General features: G+C 36.5%; 1 protein-coding gene across 5 annotated transcripts in view; it reads left to right on the forward strand.

The window, feature by feature from the left end:
- The first annotated feature begins 1,145 nt into the window (after positions 1-1,145).
- Positions 1,146-22,615, forward strand: part of LOC103705362 (5'-nucleotidase domain-containing protein 4) — a 37,386-nt gene continuing 15,916 nt past the window's right edge. Inside the window, exons 1-10 of one of the 5 annotated variants that reach the window (XM_026803974.2) lie at positions 1,146-1,601; positions 1,703-2,004; positions 5,065-5,142; positions 6,801-7,021; positions 12,757-12,849; positions 17,328-17,411; positions 18,333-18,449; positions 18,599-18,704; positions 18,794-18,856; positions 19,095-19,148. In XM_026803974.2, coding sequence (XP_026659775.1) covers positions 1,346-1,601; positions 1,703-2,004; positions 5,065-5,142; positions 6,801-7,021; positions 12,757-12,849; positions 17,328-17,411; positions 18,333-18,449; positions 18,599-18,704; positions 18,794-18,856; positions 19,095-19,148 — 1,374 coding nt within the window. In that variant the 5' untranslated portion in view covers positions 1,146-1,345. Of the gene's footprint in view, positions 1,602-1,691; positions 2,005-5,064; positions 5,143-6,800; positions 7,022-12,756; positions 12,850-17,327; positions 17,412-18,332; positions 18,450-18,598; positions 18,705-18,793; positions 18,857-19,094; positions 19,149-22,615 lie in introns of all 5 variants that reach the window. The other 4 variants (XM_008789032.4, XM_008789039.4, XM_008789030.4 and 1 more) reach the window with 4 other exon arrangements.

Genomic DNA, 22,615 nt, shown 5'->3' on the forward strand with positions numbered 1-22,615 from the left:
CGTACTGAGTACCGGTATCGAACCGGTACAATTTGTCCCGTACCGCTTGGTTCGGGTTGGTATGATGAACCATAATCTATAACTTTCAGCATAAGTGGATTATAACTAACCTTGCAATTCAAATTTGTTTTTTTGGAGATCGCATGCTCTTTCCTAAAAGAAAAGTGGCCGGGTATAGATTAGAAATGTATGGTTCAAATAATTTCGAGGCTAAAGTAGGAAACAACCCATATGGTATCTTTCTGACAGAAATTTAATATATAAACAAAGTAAATGTATAAAACTGAAAGAAACATAATAGATCTTTATAGATACAACTTTAAAAGAGAATCAAAGTGGATTGAGTAAAGTAACTACTTACCATCTCAAGACATTCTTGTTCAAGACACACTGCTACCCAAAATAAAAAAGCCTCTCTCATGGTTCAGAATATATGTTTTTGTCGTTCACATCATTTGGTTTCTTTTTTCCGCCGTCGATCTTTCACCACCCTCTCATAATGATTCTGAATCTTTTTTTAAGCATTTTTTGATATGCTTATGCGAATTCCATCTAAAGCCAATTTAAAAGGAAAAATAGGCGCTAAACTTTCTCGCACATGAAGACAAACTTGCTTAGCATTGGTCCCATAGGAAGAAAAGCAAAAAGAAAATGAGATGCCACGGTCTCTCTCATCCAACAAAATAAGCAATCCAAGCCAATTGGAATGGAATCCCCTTCTCCGTCCTTAATTTCCTCAACTGGCTCCTTTCCTTCTTGCTTCCGCTCACTCGCCGGAACGGGAATAGAAAGCCACCGACCCAGATCCCGTCACCCCGTGTCACATACCGCCCAGCTCAGCTCACCACTGGCCCACTCCGCCGGCCCCCTCGTGGCCTGAAGTCGTAACCGAAATTCCCGTCACTCCCCTCCACCAATACTTCATCCGAATCTACTAATCCATCCCGTTAAAATACTCCCATTTTTAACCTATTCCTTAGCTCCAAGAAGACATCCATGCTACTCCCGACCATAGACGGACGGTCACTGATCGATATCCAAATAGTTGAACTAATATTTACGCTATTCCGAGAGGCAGTATACCTCTCTTCTCCCCCACCACCCCAGTAGGCTAGCCTCGCAAGCTTATCTTGCGACCGCCAGCCGTTATTCGGTTGGCGTTCCCCGCCATTCCCCCTCCCCCAAATCTTGTACCTGCGGTACACGCTAAGCCCGACCTCCTTGTCTCCTTGACGCAATCAAGTAGTGGAGTATCTTGCGGAAGTGGAACCCCTCGGCATATGCTTCCCATCTGAATTTGTTCTGGGGACCATCGTATCTCGCCTCGGGAAGGAGGTGGTAGTGGATGCCTTCGACGCCAACTGGTACTCGAGTGAGAGGAGGGGGGACGGGAAGACGGGAAGGCGGAGGACCCGATTCTTCTTACCCGCCGCCCTCCAGATGCCTATTTAAACCTCCAAGGATGCGGATTACGAAGAGACCCGTCGCCGCCCTTTGCCTCTCCGTCCTCTCCTCTGCTCACTCCGCTGCCCGCCGCCCGAGGCAGCGCACCTCCGCCTCCCGGCCCTTCTTCTCCTCCTATTCCTCATTTCCAAGAAGAGGTCGGAGCTCTCCCTCTCCCTCCCTCTCTTGTTCTCTTCTCGATTCTTGATCGATGTCGTTTCTCTTTTGCTGACTATTGGTGTTTCAAGACTCGGATCAGTGAGCAGTCGATCCGTGGGGAGTAGATCGATGGTGGATGTGGGGATTGACGAGAAAGGAGAGGGGATCGAGAGTGGTCATTGCGATCAGGGTCGGCATATTTGGTCGTCGCCGGGGTGCGGGCTGGAGACTGCGATGGAGAAGCAGATCTTCTGCAATAGATCGCTGAATATGAAGAATATTATTGCGGTGGGGTTTGATATGGATTACACGCTGGCGCAATACAAGTCGGAGACGTTCGAGTCATTGGCGTATGACGGGACGATCAAGAAGCTGGTTCGTAATCTAGGGTATCCTCCTGAGGTTCGTGGGCTTGGAATCTTGGCGACATTCTTCTTTCTTTTTGTATAATATGATCTTGTTTTTGGGCTTGGTAATGCTTTATGATATTGGCGCATGTTTGCAGGGAGAATCGTTTTAACTGAACTTCTTGGGGTATTTTTGTGGTTTTCTTGATGTTCATCTTATATTGCAACTGACGTGACATTTGTGGTTCTACTCTGTTTCAACTTGTTGTTTTCATGAGTCCTCTTAGATTTTTTTTTTCCAAGAAAGAATTTGTTGAAATCTTTAAATTCCATCATAGTTCGGTGATGAAATTTAGTGATTTTTATACCGAAAATTATTTCGTGAGGCATTGCTCATCTATCCTGACTCCTGAATTAGGACTGGAAGCTATTACACTTATGGATGTTCATTAATTTCTTGTTTCTTGTTCTGTATTTCATTAAATGGGCAGACGACGGAAGTTCTTGGGATTGTCTTTCATTGGTTCAGATTCATTTTGACATTATTGGATTCAACTAGGCTTGTCTGGGCTCACCAAACAGTTTAATCACTTTCTCCTTTTTCCTTTCTATCTTTTGTCAATTGGCCTAAATCATTTTTTCCTTTTTCTTTTTTAAGAACCCAAAGCGCAAATTAGCTTATCCTCTAAGAAAGATCATTTAAGTTTAGTTGTCTATTGTACATTATAATAACTCTAAAAATGTACAATTTCAGTTGTCTTTAGCCTCAAATTTTTACAGGTATGGATGCAGAAATAACCAAGCATTCTCTCAAAAAAAGATACTAATAATTCTTTCAAGAAAAAATATTTTCCTCATGCCTTAGAGGGCACAATTTTTAAGAAAGAGAACCATTCAGGAATAAGCTTGAACTCAAAGGATGGATACTTTTGGGCACATTATAGCAGAAGGTAGTGATGGGATCCACAGATTGGCTATGAACCATGGCAATAAAGTCAAGCTACAAACATGGGGTCCATGACAGATGAGGAAAACTATGTTCATTAACCATTAATTAATGAAATGGAAACTTAGTAAGCTAGTTTTCAAGACTTTGAACATTTAGAAGCAGAAAACTTTGTTGAATAACTTTGGAAATCAAAGAGCGGAGTGCTTTGCCAACCTGATATTTAAAATTATGACAAAAGTAGGAAATAATTGTGGCCTAACAGGCTTGAGTGGAAAAAAAGCCGTAGATCTGAGGAACACAACGAGGATGATATTACGTTTGAAAATGCACATATTGCATGCAAGATGAGAAAAGGAATATTTGAGAGGGTGATATGAATGTACTTAAGTTGGTGCAACTACATGGTTTTGTGACTTGTTGCAATCCACTCTTGTATGTATGAGTGTTTTGCAAAAAAAGAAATTTTGAGTATGTAATGGTTGACCTCTGTAAACTGGTTAAATTCATAAATTTATTTGAAATATGTAAAGCATGGAAGCATTGATCAACCACTGGATATTTTTCAAAGGAAGGTGAAACATGCATGCTTGTTGATTGTTTAGGGACCACCTTTGTGATGGGTCTAAAAAATTGAATCCCTTTGTGGTGTGGATCTGAAATATAGAAAGGGACAAAGAATATAAGTTGGAAGTAGAGGAATATGGCTGTGTGATCATGGACTCAAAACCTACTATGTTGAGGATGGCAACGTGTTGACACAATGAGCATAGCAGAGAGAGAACAATTAAAGTGGCTGCAAATTATGCTATTAAGGATCTAGACCCACGTGTGCTTCTTGGCAATTTCTTTAGTAATATATGAAATGTAATTGGTGCTATTCAGGCTTTCCTTATTCATCATTTATTGAAATATTACTTAAAGTCTTTGTGATAATTGAAGTAATTAAATGTAGGGTCATCACTCATAAGACCTGGACCTGACCCATACACTACTTAGACCCTTTCCAGTAGTGTTTTAAATGATGCATGCAGCTGCATATGTAGATGCGGTCAAGGACAATAGTGCATTGGCTATATGCAATTACTAAATATAGTTATGCCATATATAGGTTCAAAAGGTGGTTCAATTAGCATTGTGCGGTTGCATTTGTGGCGTGCTTAGTATCCTGCAACTGCATATGTAGCCTCTTAGCATTATGTGGCTACGTGCACCCAACTCCTGTATGAGCTTGTGCAAATGGAGAGGGTTCAAGCAAATGGTTAGGTCGGATGTGGATTTCATAATGGGCTCGACAGCAATAGGTACAAATTACTAAGTAGTAAGAACTACTTGTAAATAGCTATCCTTATTAGTATTACTCCTAGTGATCCAAAAATATTACTATCATTATTGTTATTTCTATTGTATTTAGTATGTATTATTTATTTTAATGGTTAAAAAATACTAACGGCATATGTGCCTGCATACTATATATGTGTTGTGGTCCTTTAACTACATGCATATTGTGGCTACTTTTTCAAACAGTACGTTTTGGACCCATAGACTATTTGGATAGATATAGGTCAAAAGATAGACCTATAAATATGTTGGGTGTCTAGGTCTGAATCTCTCTACCAAGATTCGCAATCTCGGTATTGGATCCTGTACTGGTACTATGTTGGTATAGTATTGGTATGCTTGGTGCATGTTCAGTTCAATGTACCGAGAGTCAGTACGCCTCTCTTACTTAGTCTCAGCTCGATACTAGTATTCATATGGCGCACTCGATACGGGCTGGTAAGCACCCGTATGGTGAACCTTGCTCAACCTTGCTCTCTACTATACTCCTAGGTTTGATTCTCTATGATTATAAGTTGCATTTGTTCTTCCAATTCTTTCTTGTCAAAAAGCTCAACTCTTATCTTTTGAACCTTTAATTAGGAAAGTTATTACTTGATATATGGAAATTTATGCTATTTCTTTTAGTTCCAAAAGCATATATGTATGTATGTATGTATGTAGGTATGTGTGTGTATGTATGGGCTTATGTGTATATGTATGTGTGTGTGTATGTATTTACATGTATATACATATTTATGTATATCCCCTCAATAACTTTGTCTTTATTACATAAGCTTCATGTTTATTGCCAAAAAGATTTAAATGCTTGTTTTCTTTGATATGCAGTTGTTGGAATGGACATTTGATTGGAAGTACATGGTCAGAGGTCTAGTTCTTGATAAGAAGAGAGGCAATATCTTGAAGGTTAGTGTTATCTACTGTCATTGCTTTGGATTTACAGGCTTGTATTTCAATAGATATAGATATAGAAAGAAATTTCTTGTTCACTCATTTATCTTAGTTTTATGCAGCTTTATAAAAAGTCTATCAGCCTCATATATGTTTAGTTAATCATTTCTATGGTAGATTGTTGAGGGTTTTGGCTTATTACATTAGCATAAGATTTTCCTTATACATTAAGGTTTCAACGACACAATGAAAAATTTAAAAAAATGAATAGTCCAATTATTTGTGGTATGTGCCAATTGAATTAAAAATCTTAAGCTAAATATTTTTATAAAATTTAGGTACTCTTTTGTTTAAAATGACAAACAACGTGGAGAAACCTAAGGGTTTGATCAACGTACGCCATCTTGGTATTGGACCCTGTATCGTTACCATATTTGTATAGCATCCGTACTGGTATTGTATGGTATGCCCAGTATGGGGCATACCGTACCATACCAGGTACCAGCCCAAACCGGGAGGTACGGGGCATACCGTACCATACTAGTTCGATACCGTTTTTCGGTACGGGTGGCATACCGACACTCGGTACACCAAAAATTTTTTTGTACTGTACCGTATCGATACTATGTTCGTGTGGCACAGGTACAGAGTCTGGTACCGAGACGGCGACCCTTGCTGTGAACCTTCATGTGATGCTAGGTTTGAATATAGCTCTCGTAAAGTTATCTTGGAGAGGTGGGTGTCTTTGGACTATTACTTACATGTCATATTTTTTAGGATGCGTTTCTGTTAATTGATCCCTTATGTCATATTTGTAAGACACTTTTACTATGAATTCAGCCATTGGGACTATGTCTTAGCTTAAACTGTCTCATACAATATGAAAACAGTCCATTATTGGCTTGGTCCTAGCTTTTGTGTTCATGAAGTCTGACAATCCAAGCTTAATTGGCCATGCGTGTCTGCTCCTTTTGTCTGATCCACATAGACCAAGTTCACATTCTATCTTTTTTACTTACGGAAATTCCAGTTGTCTCGATTTTTTTCTTTTCTTTTTACAATGGCTTTGTTTAAAGTAGATTCTAAATGGAAAACTCACTGGGTTATCATATGGGTTATGCATGTCAAATTTTTTGAGAAAGTTATTCACTCAGAGGAAATCATTTATATGAACTCTGAAGGAATTTTAGTTGAAGCATCATACTTTTGTACCTCTTCTCCAGACTTTCCGTGTTGAAGGTGATACAGTAAAAGCCAATTTCAGGGAAAACAGTTGACACTAGCTTCCTTGTTTTCCCCAATTTTTATGGTCAGACAACGAGAAAATATGTTTCTCTTTATTATGAAATGTGATAATACGGAATATGTACACCGTTTAAAATCCCTTCTGTCGTATACTTTTAGCACAATCACTGTGTTTCTAGTCACTGTTTTGATGTAGATATGAGAAAAGCATTTTCAAATTTCATTTGATATGATAAATTTTTACCATAATATGTTCGCTGAAGACACTTCATACTTATGGTGCAGCTGGACATATTTTAGGTTGTATTCTGGGTATTTTTAACTTTCATGTCTCATATGTTACAGAGCAAATCATCAAATATTTCATCCTCATTTTGTGCCTATTTCTTTTATAGCAAGTAATAGTAATGAGGTAGTTTGTGTTTCAGATGGATCGGCACAAGTATGTCAAAGTAGCGTACCATGGCTTTAAGGAGATGTCTAAGGAAGACAAAATTGCAACTTATGGAAACACATTAATACGGGATTCATTTGATGAGCCAGACTATGCTCTTGTAGATACACTTTTCTCTCTGGGTGAAGCATATCTATTTGCTCAGCTGGTTGACTTCATGGATAGTAACCCTGGAAAAGTTCCTTCTGGCAAGGAGTATGTGCTTCTGACCCTGACATGTTAATGGTTTTGTAAATAAAGGGCTGCATCATAATTTTGCTTAGTTGTAACTAAAATTTCTATTATTAAAATAAATACTTTTGCAAAACAGCAAGTTTTTCTATAAAGTTATTCAAGAATGGAAGAAATGAAAATTTTAATTTTGTGATGAATCGTGTACTTCATCATCAATTATATGTTTGAGTATTTTGGAAAAACCAGCTTTGAGGCAGCATATCATGTGTGTGCTAGTGGTTATGGATTTGCAATTTATTTAAGCTGCTAAGAAAAGATATATGTATGTGGTAATATTATGTATCTGGTACCATTTTTTGCTGTAAATAGCACTTTCCAGATGCAGGAAGGATTATAACTTTGAAAATGCATGGATGTCCTGAATGGGAATGTTGTCGCGCACTCTATGTTGACATCTTTCTTCAGATCTATTATGAATTTATGATAGTTATGTATGTAATTCTTTCCATCAGTCATTACAGTTTCAACTTCTGTTTCTTGGAATAATTTATCTTTTATTAATTATTTCAAATTAGTTTTATATTTGCATCATGATTTTTATTAGTTCTAATGGACTTAATTAACCACCTTTATCCCCATAAGTAATGCCTGGATATCCAGCACTTGAGGTCTACCAAATATTTTTAGTTGATTATTCTATGGGTGTTAAACTGCTGTTTCATGGTTATAAAGTGAATTAACATAATCATTTTGTTTCCTTCCAACATGGTACTTTGCTTATTTCTTGGTTCGCCACTGCTTATATGGTGGAAAATTTGCTGGTTTATTCTCCTCAAAAACTTTGTATTGCCAAAATCCATGTTGTATATTTGAAGCAGGTTAACCTCCTTGCTTCTCTCATGGTACAACCCTCTTCCCACTGAGCCCCCTTTCTCCTTGGTCTGTAGAGACAAAATAGGACTGGTGCCAACAGTTCATGATGGAATAAAGGGCCTTGGCCACCTAGGCACCCGCCTTAGGGTTTTGCATCAAGTTTGAGTATGAAGAATGAGTTCTGCATGGATACATTAGTATTAAATGTTATTAGCACGTTCAATTAACTTACTAATATTTTTTTTGTGAATTTCTATTTTAGTTTTCTTAGAAGTAGGATTGGAAGATGCCATGCTGAAATCTAGGTGAGGGCAGGATAAAAGCCAGGTCACCGGTATCCAAGACCCAGTCACCTGACCATCTAAAGCAGTTGCCACCCTGAAGTTACTAAATCACCTGACCATCTAAAGCAGTTGATCTTTTGATGCCTGCCTAGGCACTTGCGTAGCACCTAGACTAGCTCTGTGGCCAGTTATTTGCAATCTAAAATCCTTTAAAACATTGTGCTCTATGCATTGGGTTTACTTTAAAAAATTGTCCTAAACAAGAATCCAAGAGCCTTTTCTATTACTGCATGTTAGAGAACATTCTTTGTCACAAGGCTGTTGACAAGTTATAAGAAATGTGCAGGATACAAGACTATATGAGCCTGAATCTATATGCATTGCTCGTATTGGCCTGTACTATCGTTCATTCAAATGATGTGGGTCTGACATGTGCTGATGTGGGTCGGCACATTATTTTCTGCTCAAATAGAGCCAGATATACCTGAAGTTGATTTCTTGTTTTGTCTTTTCTTTTATTTATTATTTTTTTGGTGTAAGTGTGCTTGATTAATATTTATCCACTCCCTACACTAAAGTCACTTTTAGCCATTTGTCTATCATGTTTTTTTAGATCTCATTTGATGTTAGTTCAAGTTAGTCTGGAGGTTTTGATTTTCATAAATTGTGTAATCCATGTCTTGAAGTTGTCATCAACAAGAGCAATGTGTTCAATTTGACAAATGGTTTTAGGTTTGCCTAGTTCTGAATTGTTGTTGGGTGATTAAGGCCCTGTTTGAGATTACTGTTGGCAGTAGAGCTTTTAGAAGTAGAGCTTTCATGAAGTAGAGCTTTTGAAAGTAGAATTTTTATAAAAAACTATTTGCTGTTTGGTAGCTACATTTCTGAAGTGGTGTGCAGCTTTAACATATATTTGGTAACCAAAATGAGAAAGTGCTTTTGGTACGATAAAATGACCATAAAAGATATTGCTTAGTATTGCATAGTAGAGTATAATACAATACAATATTACATATTAAAATATTATTATTTTGTATAATATTTTTATAATATAGTATAATATAATATTGAATACTATAGCATAACAATATAACATAATATGATATGATATGATATAATAATGTATTATTAATAGTACAATATTACTACAATATATATAATGTAATATAATATTATTATAATTATGGCATAATATATACTATAATATTATATAATAATAGTGTAATATAATATAACAATATAATATAATATAATGGATTAGAATCTAATGTAATAGTAGATTATAATATAATAGATTTTATTATACTATAGTATAATAATATTGTATTATTATTAAAATATTATTATATTAGATTGCATTATTGTAATATAATAATATTATATTATATTATATGTTTATATTATAATAATATAACGTTATTATAATATAATCTAATATATTATCTTGTTATATTATTAATAGTATATTAGAATAATATAATAAATTATATTATCGTAATATAACTATTATTATTGTAATAATATAATATTATCATTGTAATAATATGTTATATTATGCTTATAATATAATATAAAATTATATTATATTATATATTATAATAATATATTATGATATGATATGATATAATATACGATGTAATCATGTGATTATAAAACATGTTATTATAAAGCAACCATAAATGCATAAGACAAAATGGATTGGAGTTCCCTTGAGCATGTATTTGGCCGATATAACTTATCACTTTGTGTTGTTGCACTCTAGTATTTGGTATTGGTATGGTAGGCAGTAGGCACTAAATGATATGACATGCATTACAGTGGCAATTACTGATTAGCAATAGGCCTGATACATGCTTATGTTTGCTAGCCTTAATCATTAGCGGGCTGGTTGCCTAACAATGTTATTTAGAAATGGAACCGAAAAATAGCTTCAGTCCCTTCTTTTAGCACTTGCTAAAAAGTCAATTTTCTGCTGGTATCCAGGACACTTTGTGCATGCTACATTTAGATGATATATTGTTGGATGATGAGACTAGAAAATGTTCCAACTTCCAAGTTTTATATGAGTCATGGAAACGAATTCATAGAGACTGAAGGGTAAAATTCTTGTAGGCCAATGATCTAATTCATGGAAGGCAACTTTAATGAGAATATCTATGGAATCAATGATATGGCTATAAATAAGGGCAATTGGTGGGTGAATTAGGTTAAAAGCATAGTGGATGAAGTGGTAGACAGGCAGCTAAGGTGCATATGGCTCTGGTCTGTTGTTCAATCATTTAGCCATAATTGTTTATTAGCCATAATTGTTTATAAGGAGAAATAAGTCAAGCTTTATTTTGTTGCTCATGGTGTTGGTTGGTGAAGAGGTGCCTATGCATATAAAGCTGAGATGAGGGTCATTTGCAAAGGCTGTGATTGGTCAGAGAAAATCTGAGGAGGTCTCCTATGTATAAATATCCTTGTTTCAAAAGACCGCAAGTGGTGGACAGGTAGCCAGAGGGGGCCACTTAGGTTCCTGGTAACAGCAGAGGTAATGTGGCCCAAAAAATAGTATAAAAACTAACTGATATAAGGAGAAATCTTATTCCATCAAATGAAAAAACACGGAACAATTTAATAGTAAGCAATAACTTGGCTACATAGAGTATGCGGCTAGGTGGAGCTATCTATGCAGTGAAGGTGGCCTCCTTTTAAAACAATGTATGTTTTAGGAGTTATAGCTATGATATAATGACTTGGTTTGTAGCATAGTTGCCTGAATTGGGAGAATGGGTGGGAGCAAGAAGTGGATCTCTTAAAGTTTATGAACAAAGAATCGTCTAACAAGGTGTTGTGAGAGCAAGATCTGGAGAGATTTGAAGCTTATTATGCATCCTGAGAAGAAGATTCTGGTTAATAATGTGTGTGTGACCAAGAATCAAGCCTAGCATAGTGGATGTTGGTATCAATTTATAAGGTGTCAAAAAGGGTATTAAAGTCTTAAGAATTGGAGAGAGGCAATGACAGAAAATTTAGAGATACTGCTAATTTTAGAGGATGTATGTGCAATAAGAACATTGTTGTAGAAGTTCTTGTAAGGTTGACCATAGTTCAAATGGAAAGGCCTAGCTATTTATTTCTATGATTATATCATGTCTGCTGACCAATTTCTAAAAATTCGGTTCTGAAGCATATTTCAGTTCATGTTTTATCTTTTGTTCCATTTTAGTTAATAACAGAACATATTGAAGCAAAAATGATGGAATATTTAAGTTATAGAATAAGAAAGAAAGTACAATTAGTTGCCGAAAAGAAAAAACTGTTCTTGCGGGATCAAGTCATTTAACAATATGTTGACTGTCATTGTCATACAGTCATTATTTAACCTACTATAGATTTAGGTGGAAGTTATTGTGATACAGTGTGGCTGCAGCCATCAGGAGCATGATTTTAAGTTTCAACTGAATCTTCAAAACCCAAAGTCAAATGCAGTAAAGCAAGGAGTCAATCTGAACTAGGGTTGGTTACAGAATTTGGTTGCAACTTGCAACAGAGTTTACTTATGACTCCAGTTTTATTGTATGCCTGGGCAATTTTGCTGCTTTCATTTCTTCATTTCTTTGAATTCCATGCAGCATTTCTCAATATGGATGTTTTGCAAGTTTTGAGAAGATTGGAAGCATTGTGATATTGCATTTTGAAACACTTGTGAGAATTATACTTGGGTCTAGTATTGGTTTTACTAGAACTTAAACTTCTTTTTGTTAAAATTACCGTCAAATGGTAAATTTAATTTTATAAAATGATGTGAAACATGATTGTTAATTTTTTTCACTTTCTGAAATAGTTATGGATTTTTAGAGTTTTAGTGTGAAAGTCGGCAGAACAAGGCATGCCCACGAGGTACCAAACAATGCAATAAACTTTAAAATGATGCCTGATATATTTCATTTACTTGATATGATTTTCTTTATGATCTTCCTTTTTTCAGAAATTTAAGATTTTCTTATTCAGTTGATCTTTCTGTCTGTAGCTACAGACTTACAGGAACTACAAAATACTGCTGAATCAAAAACTTGATAAAATTCATTAGGCCTAGCTGAAATGAAAATAGAAACCAAGTTAATGAACATTGCATAGAAGTAAGTTCTTGTTCTAGTTGTTGGAGGATCGATTTGGTGTTTCAAAATAAGAGGCCGATTGAAACTTTTCTGTTATATGTGCTACCTCTTTCTCTCTCTCTCTCTTGTTTTTTTACGCTTCTTCTTTCATTTATTTTGTGTCATTCCTTGAGATCTCCACCAACAAAAGAGTTCTGCTTTAAGTCTATCTCTAAAATGCATTCTGTACAAAGAAGAATAACTTGAGAAGGTTCATATAAATAGCTGATTGTGGGGGACAACAGATACAACTTCTGTTTAACTGGTATACTGGATTATTGCTTTGGGGTATGTTGTTTATTTATGACTGTTTTATCAATAAAATCTTGCCAGTTTGAGATGCGGCTTGTGGAATTGGTATCCGTCAAAGCCTTTACTACCTGTGTTCCTTCTTTATTTATACTAGCAATATCTTTTATTTGGTCTTTCAAAACTTTTGCATGCTTTCTTGGTGCAGCTATGGTTGTATGTACAAAGATGTAAGAGCTGCAGTAGACTTATGCCATCGTGATGGAACTTTGAAGCAAATGGTTGCTAAGGATCCTGGAAGGTAATTAATGAGGGGGTGAATTTTGTCTTTCCCATGTAAAGCTTTCAAACAATACAAATCCTTTCCTCATACATTTTTGTGTAAGTGTCGGATGCATGCTTTTTCTTATTTGGATATTCATGTAATGTTTAATTAATGAGTGGGTGAATTTAGTCTTTGCTATTAAAGCTTTTAGACAATTAAAATCCTTTCCTCGTAAAATATTATGTCCATATTTGTGTAAATGCTGGATGCATACTTTAGCTTATTTGGCTGTCCATGTAATGTTTAAGTGCTATTGGTTAAAAAACTGAGATAATATTTTATGCAAGGCAAGCTGCGTACTTGTACCTGTGACCCGTATCAGTCAGCTACCAGTGGAGGTGATGGCAAATTGGTAGTATGCATTGCCTGACGCATTCACTGGGATGTAGCTGAAGTGTAATCAGGATGTAATAGCTCTCCACATGTTCATTTTGCCCGTCATTCTCTACTGCTTTACATCCATATTGGGGAGGGCGTATGGATCTAAATCATCGATGGTGCCCCCTGTTGGAATCTCTGTAGACTTATGATCCGGATATCTAGGAGAGCCATCGGCACTCGTCCCGATTTTAGATATCCAAGAGTGCTTTAAATGTATGTAAATGATTGTATCTTAATTTGAAGATATTTTATGTGTATCATTTTATTATTTGCAACGGAAGGAAAACATAACATGCATCATCTATGTTTCAAATTTCAACCCTAAATTTAAACATAAAAACATCAAAAATCATGAGAAAAGCAATAAAAAAACATCCATCTTCTTAATTTAAGATCCAACAGAGACAACATTCTAAAAAAAGTTCCAAATTTCTGGCTCGCGGTACCGGCCGGTACGTACCGGACCGGACCGGTATCGTACCAGTCCGGCCGGCCACCGGTACGCCGACCGGTACCGGTACGGCGGACCTTGCTGTAGAGGGCTTGTTCCCTTTTCTGTTGCCAAAGGCTCTCATCATAGATGCTATACGGCTCCCGTATTTATTGATGCCTTTTTGACTGAAGAGGTCCTACTGAACTTTGAATCTACCCTAGCAGCCTTAGAATCAAAACTTGCCTGGTATTGTGAGGGTCCAAACCAAGGTCCGCCGTATCGGTACCGGTTGGCATACCGGTGGCCGACCGGACCGGTCCGGTACCGGTCCGGTCCGGTACGTACCGGCCGGTACCGGTACCGTACCGGTTGGTATGCGGTGGTTTCAAAAACCACAGCGCCTAGCGCTGTGGTTCTAAAAAAAAAAGTACCGGTGCGAACCAGCTGGTTCGCACCGGTACGAGGCAGGTACCGGCCGGTACGGGCTCCGAACCGGCCAGTTCGGCTAAAAAATCGGAAAATACCGATTTTTTAGTGGTTCCGGTACCGGTCTAGGACCGGACCGGCCCGTACCGGTACGGGCCGGTCCGGCATTCCATGGTCCAAACTAAGCCTTATGCATGGCCAGCTTGTTCTGCTGCTATTTGTCATCTAGGCTTGCCTGGTTTTGTGCCTCCTCGTCATCTGAAAAAGGGCTTCTCTAGCTCTCTCATGTGATAAGAAGGTAGTTGTGTTGCTTGGCGTTCCACCTTCGCCCTCTTTTAAGCAGTTTTTTACTTGGCCACCTTGAAATTGGCAAAGTTCTTCTTCATAAGCTGTCGGACCTCGTGCGAGCACTTCTGGCACATGGACACGTCAATAACCATTGGCTAGATGCTGCTTCAACCCGGCTACCTCTCCTCCTTTGAGCTCTATGTTGTACTAGTTGCACCTCCACTGGTGCAGACCTAAGAGCATTTGGCCATGCGCTTAACCTATATCACACTCTAGGTTCTTCTTGGATGGATCCATGTTACCAAGTTTACGTCAATTGGTATTTAGGCAATTAATTATTTAAAATTAGTAAAGTTAAATTGTAATTAAAAACTCACCAAATTAGTTTAGAAAAATACTTGTACATTATCTTTATGTAATATAAATTTTTTATAATTTTTACTATTAATTAAATAGTTTTAATTATTTTTCACAGTAATTCAATATTTAACTAGAAATAATCTAGAAGATTTATTTTAATGCAGAAACCTGTAGATCCATAACAGGGATCTATAGTAAAATTTTGTTGTGATGCAAAAAATATATTTTTTATTCAAAAAAATGCTTCCGAATTATCTATCCATAGTACTAATTTTTTTTGTATTGATAATATATTTTTACTAATTCTTAAATTAAAAAATAATTTTAAATATAAAAAATTAAAAGTTAATTTGAGCTTAGATCCATGTAGCATCATATCATTAATGCTACATATATTTTTCTAAACCCATGGGTATGCTTGGAAGGTCACTTATTTTTCAATTTTATTCAAATTTGGACCTATGTTACGACGCACATGATCGCACCCAAATATGAATAAATTAGCACCAATTTTTGATATAGAGTAGCATACGTACTCCTTAACATGCTTTTGATTTTACAGTAATTTTTTGTCTATTATTTTATTTTTAATCTGAAAATATATTTTTTAATTTAAAAACTTACAGATTTGATGAAAATTTATGATTTCAGTGCTATTGTGTAGATCATCCATAGATTTACAATATATCATGAAATCATCCCAAAATCAAAAAAATTGGCATGGTTTCCCTCTATTTTTCTATTTTATTGCCTTTTTTCGGGTTCAAAATGAAAAAGAAAGATGAAATTATGAGGGGGAGAGGCACATTGCCTTATATCGTCTTGGATCTAGTGTCAAATCGTCAAAATCTAGCAATTTTTTGCAATTTTTCATGATTTTGAAAAGAAAAATAAGAGAGAGGAGTTGACAAGGCACGAGAGGCTTCTCGGCACCTTTGTCAAATAATTGAGGGGAGGGGGCTCCAAACCGCTCCGTACTAGTGCATACCGGGTGGTCCGCACTGGTACTGCTCCGAACTGCTTGGTTTAGAGCGGTTCATGGTGTTTTCCAAACCGAAGAGCGGAACCAGGAGGTTCGGAGTGGTTTGTGGTGTTTTTTGAACTGAAAGCGGAATTGTCTTGGTTCCACGCTGGTTCAGTATGCCCCAAACCGGGCAGTTCAGGATGGTACTACCTACCTTCATGTATTTTTGAGGTTATTATATTGAATCTTGCTTATTGCTCACCTAAGTTTTTATGGATATTGTTTCTATATCATGGTTGCCTATTCTTGTGTATAACTTTCAGTAGTCATATAATTGATAGTTCTATTCCTAACGTCTTGTTTGTTCTGAAGTACAAGTTAGTTGAGATGCTTGCAATACATTGAAATGAAGAGGGGGAGAGGCACATTACCTTATTTCGGCTTGGACGTAGTGTGAAAACGTCAAAATCTAACATCTTTTTGCAATTTTTCATGGTTTTAAAAAGAAAAATAAGAGAGAGGGGTTGATAAGGCACGGGAGGCTTCTCAGCACCTCTCTCAAATAATTGAGGGGAGGGGGCTCCAAACCACTCCGTACTAGTGCATACCGGGCTGTCCGCACTAGTAGTCTGGTATCGCTCCGAACTGCTTGGTTTAGAGCGGTTCATGGTATTTTCCGAACTGAAGAACGGAACCAGGAGGTTCGGAGTGGTTTGTGGTTTTTTTTGAGCTAAAAGCGGAACTGTCTTGGTTCCACGCTAGTTCAGTACGCCCCAAACCGAGCAGTTCAGGATGGTACCACCTACCTTTATGTATTTTTGAGCTGTTTATATTGAATCTTGCTTATTGCTCACCTAAGTTTTTATGGATATTGTTTCTTTATCACCATTGCCTATTCTTGTGTATAACTTTCAGTAGTTATATAATTGATAGTTCTATTCCCAACGTCTTGTTTGTTCTGAAGTACAAGTAAGTTCAGATGCTTGCTATAGTTTAATGGTTAAACTTTAATCCATTCTTTGATGTTACGTAATAAAGTATGCAGTTGTCTATAAAAACATAAAATTTCAGATATATACCAGATTCAAGAAATGACTTCACAATACATGATATCTGAAAAGCTTGTTAAGCTGTGCGGTGCTTCTTTATGGTACTTTAAACATTTATCCTTCAAAACTAGTCAGTAAACAATTTCCAATTAACTCAACTTCTAAATGGGAAAAAAGAACTGTCACTCTACATCCTTTGACTAAAAGTCTGAAACTACTAGAATTCTAATGTGGCAAACAGGAACAGGATTAAACACTTCTGATGATATAGGAAGGGTAATATCTGTTTCCAGATTCCTATTATTTCTCATTTTTCAAGTTGCCATCATTTATGTTCAAAATTTTGCATATCACAATTTGTAGTGAATTAGACCGATATCTTGAATCATATTTGTGGACCTTCTTTTCCTATCCATGATTAAAGCATTAGCGATGCATTTTTGCATTGGTATACAGAATCCAGTCAATTTATGAGAAAATGAATCATGTCATATTGGTTTCTGCAACATTTAGTTATATGCCAACATTATCTTTTTGGAATTTGATTTGGTAGGTACATTAACAAGGATTCACGGATTGTACCTATGCTTAAAATGTTGCGAGACTCACACCGCTCAACATTCTTAGTCACAAACAGGTACTATTTTCTCCTTAGTTCTACTCTATTAGTTCTTGCCAATTAATTATTCCAAAAGAGCATTTTTCCTGTTAAAACATGATTGTAGTAATCAAGGTTTGCCATCTCAGTACTAGACTCCATACCGGTGCCACACTAGCATAGTGTCAGTATGGTACGATACGAAATTTTTTTGGCATATTGAGTGTCGTTATGCCATTGATACCGGGTACTAGTACTGAACCAATATGGTATGGTACGCCCTGTACTGTCTGGTTCAGGTCGGTATGGCGTACCATGGTAGTAATTGTATTTGTGTATAATGAGCTGATTTTAATCATATAAGAAATTGAAGAGGCCATATAAGCATAAGCAGCATGCCTATTTGCTTGCAAGCATGCATGTTAGTGTGCCTGTCGTGCATATATTTAGGAAAGATAGAGTTAGGAATGAGTGTTTGAGGAGAATCAGTCAAAATAGTTTGACCATGTGGTGTAGGTCAAAAAGAACCCTGGTAGAAGGTGTCTCTGGGACATTTTAAGGTTAAAACATATTCAAAGTGGTGAGGGGATATGCGGACAATTTTTAGTTTCAGAAGGCCTCGCCTTGAATAGAAACGTTTGAAAAAGTTATATGATTGTATCCATCAAGGGATCCACGGCCAATGGTGTAATGCTTGCATTGTACATATTGAAAGTCTTATCCATCTATTTGTTGTTCTCTATTGAATTATTTTTAATGTTTTACGAAAAAAATGATGTTTTATATTGCTTTCTGTTTCTAAGTGTTGTTTTTCACCCATAAAAATATATGACAAAATCTTTTGAGACATAGTATCATTAATATTACAATTGTGCCAATTGTTGTTTGACACTTTGACTTTTATTAAATCACTGGTTCCTGTTGTTTTTATCTCTTAACTGTATGCTCTACCAATTGCAGCTTGTGGGACTACACAAATGTTGTGATGAATTTTCTGTGTGCTGAACATAATTCATATGGTGGCTCTGCTTGCAATTTTCAGTGGCTTGAAAATTTTGATGTGGTTGTAACAGGCAGGTTCGCTATTTTGGACTTCATGTATTGATCCTCTTGGTTGTTTTGGCTATCTAGGTTTCTTGATTAGTGACATATATTTCTTTGTGTGTAAGGAATAAGATCTTTATAATCTTAAATGTAGTTTAATGGAATCTTTTCAACTTTTACAGCTCAAAGCCAGGCTTCTTCCATGAAGAAAACCGTGCAAATCTGTTTGAAGTTGAACCTGAGTCTGGAATGTTACTTAATACTGATAATGGCACTCTAATACCTCAGGTTAGTCATAATTAATGCCAGGTGCCTTTGGTCATCTTTGGATTCCATCTATGCTCTTATTCTTGTTGATCTTGTGGCCTGTTATAAAGGTTGGAGGTACTTCCCCAAGATTACCACCAAAACCACTGAAAAAGGTTTGCAGAGTTTTCCAGGTATTCTTTAACCTACAAAATTTTACTTCGTTAAAAAATGTTAACCGGTAAATTAGGGAAAAAGATTGTTTTGTTACAAGAAAAATAACTTTCTGTTGCTTCATATTTTGGCAATTCTGCCTTTTAATATATTTATTTCTTTTACTTAAATAATTCTTCTACTTACATATTTTTATCCTTTTTGTTATTTACTTTTAGTTAGTGAACTTGATGCATGAATAATTGTCTTGCATTTCAGGGAGGTAATGTTGCTCATTTGCATAAACTGCTCTCCATTGGAGCAAGTTCTCAGGTGCTACATTTCACTGCCTATTTATTGTAATAAGACATATTTATTTGTTTTTGAGAAGCTTTAATTGACGACATGCCAGATGCTGTGATTATACTTGCGTGTAGCATTTGAGTTAATTATGTTGGACTTTTTAAAGACGATATTTCAATGATTTCTCTTTTTTCTTTTATTTCAGAGGTCTTGGCCCATGTTCTATTGCATTACATTTTTTCACAATTAAGTTTCTTTTTCATTCTTGCATGTCTAACCGTTGCATTCTGTTAAATGTGGTATTCCTTTGATGAACAATTCAATTTTTGGCGTCCGACAGTTTATTCATAAGGTTTAAAGTACTGGTCTTGATTCCTATATTGGTTGGGATTCAGGTCAGTACAGTTCCACACTATAGCATACCAACACACTGTACACTTTGACGTACTAGTGCCCACTGGGATGCCACCTTTTTTTTTTCTTCTTGTTTATGATTGATATTAGGGTTAGATGAGATTGAGGGTCCAGAAATGTCATTATATTGGGTTTTGGGTGCTGGTATTGATGCAGGCACCATTTGTTTTTTCCTTTTTGCTTTTAAATGTTCTTTATATTTTTAGTTTATGATGCTTCAATAGTATGAATGCATGATAACTATCTTAGAAAAATATCTTGATTTTCTATAACTAGTCCCAATTTTTATAATTAAAATTAAGTTTTCATTAGTTTCATTTTTCATTTTAAAAATAATTTAAAATTCATAGAAATTCTGAAAATTAAAATTGGTTGAGAGCTTTAGATACCGTCATGAGTATTGCATATATTTTTCTCAACCTGAACAATGATGTTTTGGTTGTATTGATTTTAAAGTTGCACCCATTTTGGCATAGGTTTGGGTACACTTCATAATGCATCAAAAGCGGATGCAATTCTAGTAACATTATGGTAGCACTTATAGTACAAACCATGGTCTGCTGTACCGGTCCGTACGTACCGGTCCGGGCCGCCACCGGTACGCCAACTGGTACCGGTACAGCGGACCTTGGTACAAACATGCTAATATTTTTTCCATATTTACTTTTGATGATAAATTTTTATCTTGAAATTGTGATAATTACAGAAAAATAAAATATGCGGCCGAAAAGAACTCGATATTTTACATTTATGGTTCAACCAACATATCAAAAATTCATGCCAATTAAAATAATTGCTGCTTTTTCCCTAATTTTTTGAAAATTAACTATTTTTTAAATGGTGAAAAAAGGACGGGAAAAGGAATATACCTTGATTCCAAGTGGAATTCAGCTTTGAATAGATCTAGTGCTATATGGCCAAATTTAGCTCTCTCTTTTCCCTTCATCTCTCCTTGTCTCTTTCAAAGGCAAGGAGCCTTTGAGAGGGCATCACATGGTACATGGCCCGCTTGAGCAACTAAACATTGTAGAGTGTGATGTTTTAACTAGTCAAAATTCCAAGAAGGAAGAGGCATAGAACTATCTATATATCTAGATTATGCATCATTATTCAAGATTGTCAAAATCCATGAAAAACTCAAAAGTGCTAACTTTGACTTTCTAAACACTGATGCAATATTCTTTTATTGCAGTTTAACTATCCTTTGGCACATATAATGTGTGTGACTGATTTGAAAGGAAGAAGGACCATCTAACGGATGGCTGTGGTTCCATTAACCCACAAACTACTTGGAATTAGGAATTCTGCCATTATTTTTTTTAATTAAGTCAGTTGATAAATACAAACCCATTCTTTGTAGATAAACTTGTTTCTCTTTTTCTCTTAACACTATCTGGAGATTGGCGTGCACAGACATGCACACTAGGGAGAGAGAGAACCTAATGAAGAAGTGAGTGATCAATAGAGACTTTATTGGCAAAAGCTAGGTTCATGTAAGGCTCTCTTGTCATAATGATTGAACTTTCTGGTGATCTGATCTTAGCTAGAGCGACTGTGGAATTCAAACATGTGGTGGAATCATAAAGGATTCAGTTGAATCATATGATGAAATTAGATTGTAATTAGTTATTTGAAGCATGGTTCGCCGTACCTACCCGAACCAGGGGGTATGGGGCAGGGTCGGCGGAATCATTCCAAATCGGGCGGTTCGGGGCAAACCAAGCCGTATTAGTAGCGGATTGGGATTGTACCGACAATGGAAACGAAATCCGTCGACGGAGGGGGAGAAGGACAAGGAAAGAGAGGAAAGGAGAGCGAGTGGGGGAGGGAGGGAGAGGGAGAGGAAGAGAGAGGGAGGTGGAGGCCGGCAAGAGCCGCGCGGAGGAGGCGTAGAGCTCCGCGGTCAGGTCCCCTGTTTCGAACGAGCTTCTTTTTAATTTGGCGATTTTTCTCTCTCTCCCTCCCTCCCCCCTTCTCTCTCTCTTTTTCTCTCTCTCTCGTTCGCCCTCTCCCCCGCCACCTTTATTGTGTCGGTACGGGGCCGGCACAGAATGGTATGGGAGAGTACCATTCCGTGCCGCCGGCAACCGGTCTGCGCCCCGGTTCCGGCATAGGAGATCGTGGTACGGGGCATAATATATCGTACCGTACTGATTCGGTTCCGGTACGCGGTATGGATGGCGTACCGATACTCGGTATGGCAAAAAGACCCCGTACCATACTGTACCGATAGTCCGATACTGTGCTAATGTGGCGGCGAAACTTGATTTGAAGTGATTACTGACAACTACTTTACTATTTATGAAGTTGGTCAAAATGATTATAGAGACTGATATGCCAATTTGAAAATATAAATATTGTTAGCTATGGACCACTTTGTTTCATCTTCCTACTTTTTAATGTGGAAGTGAGTTCAAACCATTTACTAAAATATATGTATCTTTTTGTTTTGTCATCTAAGATTTAATACAAAATGCATGAATTGAAGTTGCAAGATGTGATAGGTTAATATCATATGATACTATTAACATTGTGCAAGATCTGCATTTGGTTGGGCCTTTGTCTTCTCTTTGTTCTGTTTTTCTTTGAATTTTTTCCGTTGTTCGTGCAAAATTGGCTTTTGGTCAAGAAAAAAAAAGGAAGGAAAAGGATATTTTTACTTCAAAGCATTAAACAGTGTAGTGTAGGATGCTGAGTTAAAAATGGAAGAAGAAATTGGTTGAGTTTCTATAGGAATGCTCTCCAAAATTTGTGTTAGGTTTTGCAATGCTTATGGATCTTTGGAAGACTGTACCTAACTACCTATTGTCTAGTGTTCGATGCATGATATGGCCTTTTTCTTTATGCTTTTTTCTGTGATGCCCCTCCAACTCTGCTTCTAGAGGGTGTCTGTGATTTTCTCATTTTGCAATTTTTCTGTTTGTAATAAAATAAGTTATTAGAATCACTTAGGCAATTTTCTATCATGTGAATTCATGAAAGTTTCCCTTTACAAATTTGCTTATCATCCATTTACATGGTTATATGACTATTTTGCATATTTTATCCAATATTCTATTCCAAGTGAGCACGTTATATAGTTT

This window comes from Phoenix dactylifera, unplaced genomic scaffold (genome assembly GCF_009389715.1).
Source record: "Phoenix dactylifera cultivar Barhee BC4 unplaced genomic scaffold, palm_55x_up_171113_PBpolish2nd_filt_p 000007F, whole genome shotgun sequence".
Lineage (NCBI taxonomy): Eukaryota > Viridiplantae > Streptophyta > Magnoliopsida > Arecales > Arecaceae > Phoenix > Phoenix dactylifera.